Here is a 9,549-nt window from a genome sequence, read left to right as displayed (position 1 = left end):
GATCACTGACAACATCTGGGGGCAGGAGGCTTACGTCATTTTATGCAAACAAAAATCACTTTTATAATTCCTTCCTTTTACTCACACATATCTACTTCAAACGTAGCCCATGTTTCACCATGCTGCGTTGATCTACCCTAAATCTACTTCCCAGTACTTACATCTGCCAGCTGCAAGTCACCACTTCCCACACCGATGTTTAAGCGGGGCCAGAAGCAGCAAGGCCTGAGGTGCTGCACCACCCATCTGCCTCTTCCAGCCACCTCCAAGCAGATGTCCATGGAAGCGGCTTCTGCAAGTCCTGAAAGCTTCTGCAGCTCCTCTGCTTGAGCGCAGGACCCGCTCTGATCTCCAACAGGAGGGAGAGAGTCTACTTACACTGAAGTGATCCACACGACAGACCAACTAGTAACAGTACTGCAACATTCAGTTGCACGCCTGCGGTTGGTATCTGTATTTGCAAGAAGCTTTTAAACACCTCCTCATCCCCAGTTTCGCACCCATCTCAGCAGATTTGTAAACTGATGCACAACTATATTGCTCGCGTTTTTAGGAGAGAAAGTACCAGCCTGCATACTTTACATTACGAACTAGATTTCCAGTACCCTTGCAATTCCTTTCCTTGCACCTTCTATACGGTTACATTGACTGTACAGAAGACAACATTTAAAAATGAATTAGACTTTGAACTTGTTAGTTCAATAATTCTCCATGATTTGCCAGGTTCCAGTGTAACCCCAGCTGTTAGCTTTAGTCTCTATGAAGAAAATACTTCATTGTTCAGACCAGACATTATTTATTTTTTTAAATCACTTCAAAGCATTTGCATCTTGCAAATATAACTCAACTTCTAATAGTAAGATTTAGGAACCAGTAGTCAGAATGCTCCCCCTCTTCCCATGCTCTAATTATCAATTTTTTCTCCTAACTCTATTGACTTTCCAACTTTTAACAATGGCACACGTACTATGAATTGCTCTGGTAAACAATGCAAGTCAGCTATTTTATTGCTAATTCTCTGCTGCATTTTGCAAATAAAACATGGAGTTAAAAGATGACAAGCGTACAAGTCACTTGAAGTAAACCTAGACTTCATATTTGAGTTTGAACACCTGACACTGCTTAAGTTTTACAAGTTTTCCTGTACGATATGCACTTCAGAAGTACTTTGAAAGATACCATAACCTCATTTAGAACATTTTCAAATTTTATTTGCAACTATTGCAATTACAAAGAATATATCGATGTAAGTTTGCATTTAAAGTGACATCCCTTTTTAATAAACAAGGTCACAAATTAGTGCACAGCTGATCTGGCCCTGGGTGGTTTTCATAGGATGGAGTTCTCTCTGCATGACAGCTTGTTCCATGTCTTACACCATCGCATTGTCATAGTTGAGAAGAAGAATGTCTGTTGCTTTTGACAAGTCATACAATAAACCAACAGCCCTGATTCTCTCTTCCCTCAATTTACTATCTAATCTTTTTTTCCTAAATGGATTGTGTAGAATTACTGTCTTATTTACAGACCTGAAGGAGACTGAAAAAAACATACCTCCAAACTTTAAGAGATGCACATTATTACAACTGAAAACAGGCATCAATTTTTCCAGTTCACTGATGAGAATTCAAAATTGATACACAACATGCACTCTTTGCATGTGGTATTCTACCCTTAAAACGTTTCTGACAGTGTCAGCTAGATTCAGATTTAAGAATGTACTTTCGGCTTTCCAGCAGTTACCTTTTACAAAGGCATTAAACGAAAGCCACCAACTTATATAACACATGGTCCCCAAGATGCTTTCAGGCATTTTGTTTATCAAAAGACTCAGATCTTCTGCTGACCTGGTGAAATTAAGGCTTAAAAATGTTTTAAGCCAGAGTCAAAAAAAGTTTGATTTCCATGATTATCTCGGGCATAAAAAGACAACAGTCCTATAAAAGCAGCCCTCTGGTATATGAGGAATGTGGCAATAAGTATGGTGTTAATTTATAATAATCAAGTTAAGTAAAACAGATTTTTAAAGCTATGAATGATGTGAGCGGTATCACAGCAAAATATTGAAAGAATGCCACAAAACCAAGTTTGAAAGTTGAGCAGATGTTGTTTCAGTCAGAGATGTGTGATGTCAGCTACACCAAAATGTCTTCTAAAATAAATTTCTAATGCAGAAAATTTAAGTTTTTTCCTAGCTAGTAGTACCTTTTATTTAAATTGGACCCTAAACTGATCAGACGATACATAGCCCACACTTTCAGATATTTATAATAAAAAAGCTTTTATTTTCAATTGAAACAAATGCACCATCCTGCACTCAAAGGCTATAATGAGCCATAAGCATACTCCAAGGTTGTATCAATGGCAACAGATTTGTTTCACCTCCACTGAGAAGTTACATAATGCACTCTTAATTGGTAAAGAAAAATTAAACTCAGCCTTCTCAAAGCTTCTGTACTGTGTTTCGTGTTTATTGTACAGTTCCACAGTCAGACCAAGAGTTTGCAGTGTGTGCAGATATCGATCGTAGTTAATTAACGGTATTGTTTTAATCATCATCTTCCTCCTCTTCCTCTTCTTCCTCAAAACTGTCTTCAAAGCCCTCGCTGTCTTCCTGGTCCTCATCACCTTCTATTGCTGTATCCCATTGAGGATGATTTTCTGGCACTGGTTTTGCTTCATGAACTTCCAGCTGTAATTGGATTAAGAGAAAGAAAGAAAAAGAGTTAAAGTTAAGAAAGAAAAGAGAAAGAAAAAAGAGTTACGGAAAATACAAACCAGTCTGAGAGAATAAAAACAGAAGTAGAAAGGACATGCTGCACAAAACTGACAGTTAAAAAAAGCTCTGTTCCTGCTAAAAAGGCGTGCCAGATTTTCCCATTAACTGCATGTATGTAAGCAAAGAGAAATTGCATGCCAGAGCTCAAGATAAAAGGCCAGAGAAAATTATATTGCAAAAATTCCATATTATGAAAAAAACTGTTAAAATGCACACACTGGGAAGCATCACAAACTTTAGTCCTACTTAATCCATCATAACGTTCTAATTTTAATATGGCTCTGAAGCAGTGTCTGCCTGATCCCAGTAGTGGAAACATCTTGACTTCTTAAAGATAATGGGGCTTTCTGGTTTTTTTTTTTAATAGCCAACACGTAATACAATTAAACATCACCTTCAAAGGTTTAATCTGGTCCAAACCCATATACGAATCCGATCTTAAATAAACTGTGTACTGATAGTTTCCAGGCTTGCCCGGTGCTGGGAATTTCAGCTCTACCTGCAAAACAAAATTCACTCCATGAGTTCTTACTTTGAAGTGACGCATTAAAACAAATAACTGAGTACTCTAATGAACAAGTACTACTACAGAATAATATTTTTTTCTTTAGAAGTTTCTTACGAGTGACATATATTTGAGAATCTCTACATAATAAAGTATATTTTGGAGCTGTTTAGTCTGGGGAAGAGGAGACTGAGGGGAGACCTCATTGCTCTCTGATTCAAATACCTGAAAGGTGATTGCAGGGAGAGCGGGGCTGGTCTCTTCTCACTGGTGACAGGTGGCAGGACAAGGGGAAAAGGCCTCAAGTTGCGTCAGGGGAGGTTAAGGTTGGATATCAGGAAGAACTTCTTTACAGAAAGGGTTGTTAAGCACTGGAACAGGCTCCCCAGGGAGGTGGTTGAGTCACCATCCCTGAACGTGTTTAAAAACTGTTTGGATGTGGTGCTCAGGGACATGATCTAGTGGTGAGTTGTTAGAGTTAGAGTAGTATGGTTAGGTTGCGGTTGGACTTGATGATCTTGAAGGTCTTTTCCAACCTGAGTAATTCTATGATTCTATCTGCAGAAAAGAGACAGAATACCCAAGGGCAATATCTCCCTTAAGGACAAATAATGAGTCATTTTTTCCCCTGATTTAGACTGAAGTAGCTCTACATTTTTCAGTACACAGCATCACCCTGTTGTACACTTCCTAAATCTTCAAAATCCAAACAGGTTTAAAAATTAAGTCTGCTGGAAGTATTAGCTTAATTCTTCTGTTATTTGAATTGGAACATGAAAGCTATTTTGAAAGTACAAAATACACCAAACCTCCAGTTTTCAGAAAAACCAAGAGCACGGCAAAAAGTTAAGGCCTCAGAAAGGCTCATGTGTGCTGAGGCTAATTAATTTGTCATAGCTTCTGTCTTACAGAAAAAGAGTACTTAATATTTCTCACACGTTTGAATAACTTTCTCTGAAAAGGATCATTTTGTATGAATATGGTTTTCATCAGCTTTTGATATCAAGAAAAAAATTATGATCTGGAAAGAAAGTTAAAAGGTTTCTTAAATTATTTTTTCGTTTTTTCCATTATCAATTTTCACAGCTAAAAGGCTCTTGTCTGCTTCTATCAGGACAGTAAAATTTGTTTCCTTTCTTAAGAAACAAGTATGAAAAAATTAAAATTAAAATCAATTAAAAGGATTTTCATACCATAAGACAGTATGGTACTGTAATTTTAATATTAATTGTAATATAAATGGTAATATTAAAAAAGTAAATTCTTCCAGTACTTACCTCTTCTTTATCTTTTAGTGTACAAACATGATATGGCATACATATTAGCATCTGCTCCTTCCGATCGGCAATATATAGCCACCACCACTCTTGTTTTTCCTTTCATAAATGAAAGAAAATAAAGTATTACAAAAGACAAGAATATTCAAGTCACAAAAAGATGCTTCTACGCTTCATGACCGGTAGTTATGACTCTCTGGGTCTTATAACACAGATACAAAGGTGTGCGCGCGTTGGGGAGGGGCTAAAGGAAGGGGTCAAAAACTTTTCACAACGTATTAACAAAATTAATAGTATATGCTGCATACTAAAAGCAACCAGGTTATCACAAGTAGCTGTTTGACTCCAAAGGCTTCATACCATACAGCCTGCCTAAGATACTGCGCCAGTCACAGAACCATTCTGAAGAATTGTGCCCACAGAGGATTAATGAGCAAATTTCATACCAGAGCAACACCATCCATTCCGTATACTACTGCTTTGGGTCTTCTGACAGAAGCCCAGCCTGGATGAAAAGCATGCACAGCAAAGCATGCTACAAAGACAGTTAAAAGTACTCTTGCCACTAAGTCTTTTTCAGGAAAGTATGTATTGCCTCAGTTTGTTTCTCCCCCTCCAAAAGACGGGAATCTGCTGAAAGTTGGAATTTGGACGTGGCAACGTTTCACTTGAAGGAACTGTAGGCAATATTGTTCTTTGTAAAGGACATCAAACTGTTATCAGTTTTTAGAAGAACTACAGGTTTCAAAGGTCTTCTCGCTGGAAGTACTAAAGCAGAATTCCTAAACAAAATAAAATTAAATGCATGCTGTCCCTCATAAAAGACAGCAAGTCACCTGGCAAAAATAATCGTTTCTCTCTCAATGGAGTCAGATTTTTAAGACTGTGGGTACAGGAGAGATGCAACTACTCCAAATGGGAAAAAATCTTACCATCAATCCTTTAACCATTACTCCTTTCCAGCTAACCCTCTAGTACATGTTTCAGAAAAACCAAAAAAAACCACACTGATTTAATCATAGAATCATAGAATTAGCTAGGTTGGAAAAGACCTACAAGATCATCCAGTCCAACCATCCACCTACCACCAATAACCCCACTAAACCATGTCTCTCAACGCTACATCTAAATGTTTCTTGAACACCTCCAGGGACGGTGACTCCACCACCTCCCTGGGCAGCCCGTTCCAGCGCCTGATCACTCTTTCAGAAAAGTAGTACTTCCTGATGTCCAGCCTAAATCTCCCCTGGTGCAACTTGAGGCCATTCCCCCTCGTCCTGTCACTAGTTACAAGAGAGAAGAGGCTGACCCCCAGCTCACTACAACCTCCCTTCAGGTAGTTACAGAGAGTGATAAGGTCCCCCCTGAGCCACCTCTACTCCAGACTGAAGTTGGACAATGCAAGTTTCCATTATTTCCTTAAGTCTTTTCTTAAAAGAAAAAAAAAGAAAAAAAGAGAACAGTAAATATTGAATGGATGGGCAGATGAAAATAAAACAATGAGAAAGAAGAGTAGAAGAAGAGAAGTAGCTAGGCAATAGTCACAATAGTATAAACTTACCCTTAAGGAGAAAATGGGGATGGAACACCCTATGCCTTTTAGACAATCCAAACGTTAGATTGCTGTGTTACGAGACAACTTCTACACGCTCTTGATGGTCTGGTAACTGGTAACCAATTTTTATGTATTTAATTAAATTATTATATTATATACAGATATATATTATATACACCACCAATTACTGGGTGGTTGTTTCAGTGCTACAAGAATGCTGCTCATTTTTTTTTTTTTTTTTTAATCTAACAATATTGGAAGGACTGACTGAAAGGGTATAGAGGGCTTTAACAACACTGCTGAGCCCAGTCCGAAAAAATGCTGCTACTGTGTAGAATTTGAAGATTTCTTTTTTTTACTTGACTGAAATAGTCCAAGATTCTGTGGCTTTTTTCCCTGTTTTGAACATTTCAGGACCAGTGTCTCCTGATCTGAAATCTAAATAATGGAAGTAGAAAGTAAAAAAATCCTTAAGTAATTTAATTTTTCTCTTTAAAAGAGGCTAATTTCTATGCAAGAAGGGGTTACCATCATCTCACTGAAATATTCGACTAGCAAACTATAGATTTATAACAGCAGAACATACACCGGCAACCGAAAGACCCTGATTAGCACTGCTCTGTCCCAGAGCAGAGGAGTGTAAAATTGACTCAGTGTGTTAATGCCCATTCTACAGCATGTAAAAGTAAAAGCAACTGCATCACAACAAAGCAACAGCATTCCTTCATGTGTTTACAACAAGGGGCATACAGAACAGGACACAAAGCTATTTAGGCACTACTCGGGACCAGAATTAGTTATAAGCAGCTCTTTTTGCAGCTATTCTCAGTGATTTTACTTATAAATGTCCCATATGATTACAAGCCCATAAGTATTTTAACTGTAAGTTTCAGCAATAAATACATTGTCAGTTTCCTTAACAGTGGTAGAGGAAAAGAATCTCCAGCGGAGATGTTTATTTCCTAGCCAAGGAGGTTGTAAGAAGAGAAAGTTAGACACTGTAAGTAGCACTGATGAACAAGAAAGGACTGCTGTGGTTTAACCCAGCAGCAGCTCAGCACCACACAGCTGCTCGCTCACTCACCTACAGTGGGGGCTAGGGAGGAGAACCAGAGAAAAGGTAAAACTTGTATGTTGAGATAGATAGTTTAATAGGATGGAAAAGGGAGGGAAAGTAATAGTAACAATGATAGAAGAATATATAAATAAGCGATGCATAGTGCAGCTGCTCACCACACGCTGGTTGATGCTCACAAGTAGCATCCATTCCCCCCACAAGCACGCTCCCCCCGCTTCTGTTGTTCAGCATGATGTCATATGGTACTGGATATCCCCCTGGCCAGTCTGGGTCAGCTGTTCTGCTTCTGCCCCCTCCCACCTCCCTGTTGGCAGGGCACCACAAGAAGCTGAAACGTCCTTGACTCTGTGTCATCACTGCTCAGCAACAACTAAAACAATGCTGCGTTACTGGCATTATTAGCACCCTAAACCCAAAACACAGCAACATACCAGTTACTAGGAAGAAAATTAACCATCCCTGTTGACACCAGGTTATGGATCAAAAGACATTAATTAATCTAACGTTCAAAGGATTCTACAGAGTAAACTCTTTGGAAGTAAAGTAATGTAATGTAAAGAATGCAAAGTAATTTTTTTTTTTTTTTTTTTTTACAGAAAGGACAACTGTGCAAGAGTGTCATTTTCTGCTCTCTTATTGGGTGGAATTTAAAAGTTTATGCTTGTGAGAATCTGGCAAGCTAACAGGCAAACGGGCAAAATGCCCTTTAACAGATGGGTGCAAGGTTTGGCATGCCAGCAAACCAATATGTTCGTGAAATTGGAATACCAGGGCCAGTTTCTACCTAAAAATGTCAAAACTACAATCTGTGCCGTTCCTGGATCTATGGATGTGGAAGCAGAAGATAATTATTTAGGAACCTGCATAGATTAAATATTCATCACTGGCAGAGTAATCAACTGCCTAAAAACTTAGATGAAGGTGTTAGGACTGCCTCCTGAGGACCATTAGATGAGGCGCAGCTACACTCAAACATCCATAAACCTTGGAAACACAGGGACTGATACAACACTTCATCCTTAACACCTCTGAACTGGCAATGACCACAATATAGGTAACGGTATAAATCACAGAGGGAGGAAAAATAACCCGAAGTGTTTTGTTCTTCAGATTTTACAAGTCAACTCTTTGAATATGCTCCAACTGCAGTACTAAGTACAGCTGCACTTTCAGGAAATCAGTGAAGACTGGAAAACTTTAACTGCAATACCATGAGATAACACATGTGTATCTTTCAAGTTCAAACATTCAGTTCAGTCCTAGATTTTCTTTTTAGCCATAGTACTGCATTTTGTTTTTATCATAAAATCCATCAGCAGCTGTGTGTAATACAGCTGAGGTTTAAGCAGCTTATTACTTAAGAGCAAGTAAATGCAAAGTCTCTGATGGAAACCTGGAAGCCTTGGTGCAGTAAAAGAGAGAAATACTAATAGTCAGCACCCCTCTGGCCTTGGGCTTAGCACTTACTCACTGTTTGAGCTTAAACCGATGACCAAAGCCAGCTGCCTTCATAGCAAGATGTTAAGATTCTGCTGTATATTTGACATGACCTAAGACAGCCAGAAGAGCAAAATGCCAGTATACCCTTTTCTGTTATGCTGGCGTATGGCTGGAAGTTGTATTGAGAGATGGATGGGTGCCCAACAATGTCAGGAAAATATAGCATTAAGATTAGCTGTTACAAAACTGGATGTCATGAGGCAGCACAACTCTCACCTAAGGCCTTTAAGAAGACAGTTTCTTTGGTACAGTTGTATATCATGTCTGGCTCCCCAGCAACAATTAAGAAGAAATCACATAAGAAAATGCAGGCTAATTGGTCAGATCCCTGATCTTGCAATTACACCCTCACCTCTACAGAGGTCCAGAAGACTCCCGTTTCCCACACTTTGCTTCCTAATGTTGGCAGATCTGGTTAAAAATTGCAGGAAAAATAGGATCACAAGCACAGGGACAAAAGGGTATGTGCTGCACATGCAACGAGCATGTGCTTAAAGAGTCTTGGGGAGCGAAGAGGAGGAGTAAATATACAGCGCCCTTCTCTTCACCCATGTTTTCCTGTTCCTCCTCATCCCAGTCACCTCCTTTAAACTAGAAGAGGAAGTAAAAGCTTTTCACACCCTCCAGTTACCGGAGCCAGCACAACGCAGGAGAAGAGATCCTAGATTAGCTCCCTAGTCAATTAACAGGGAAGCAAGGGAACCCGCTGAACCACTGGCCCAGAAAGAAAGCATACCCTAACACCTCTCCTTTCTGGTTCCAATCTGATAACCTCCCAGAAACCTAACTTACTTGCTCAGAACATAAAAGCCACATTTGAAAAGTCACCCATTTTCCCAAGTTTCCTTGTTGTGA

General features: G+C 39.1%; 1 protein-coding gene across 1 annotated transcript in view; it reads right to left on the bottom strand.

Annotated features, from left to right (window-relative positions):
* The window catches only part of SEC63 (SEC63 homolog, protein translocation regulator), a 55,115-nt gene continuing 46,755 nt past the window's right edge, over positions 1,190–9,549 (bottom strand). Inside the window, exons 19-21 of the mRNA XM_021390279.1 lie at positions 4,562–4,660; positions 3,174–3,278; positions 1,190–2,692 (exon numbers count right to left, since the gene is read on the bottom strand). Coding sequence (XP_021245954.1) covers positions 2,549–2,692; positions 3,174–3,278; positions 4,562–4,660 — 348 coding nt within the window. The 3' untranslated portion in view covers positions 1,190–2,548. The remainder of the gene's footprint in view (positions 2,693–3,173; positions 3,279–4,561; positions 4,661–9,549) is intronic.

The sequence above is a fragment of the Numida meleagris genome, chromosome 3 (assembly GCF_002078875.1).
Source record: "Numida meleagris isolate 19003 breed g44 Domestic line chromosome 3, NumMel1.0, whole genome shotgun sequence".
Taxonomy (NCBI): domain Eukaryota; kingdom Metazoa; phylum Chordata; class Aves; order Galliformes; family Numididae; genus Numida; species Numida meleagris.
The sequence above is the reverse complement of the archived record's forward strand: the minus strand, read 5'-3'. Positions and strand labels throughout refer to the sequence as shown.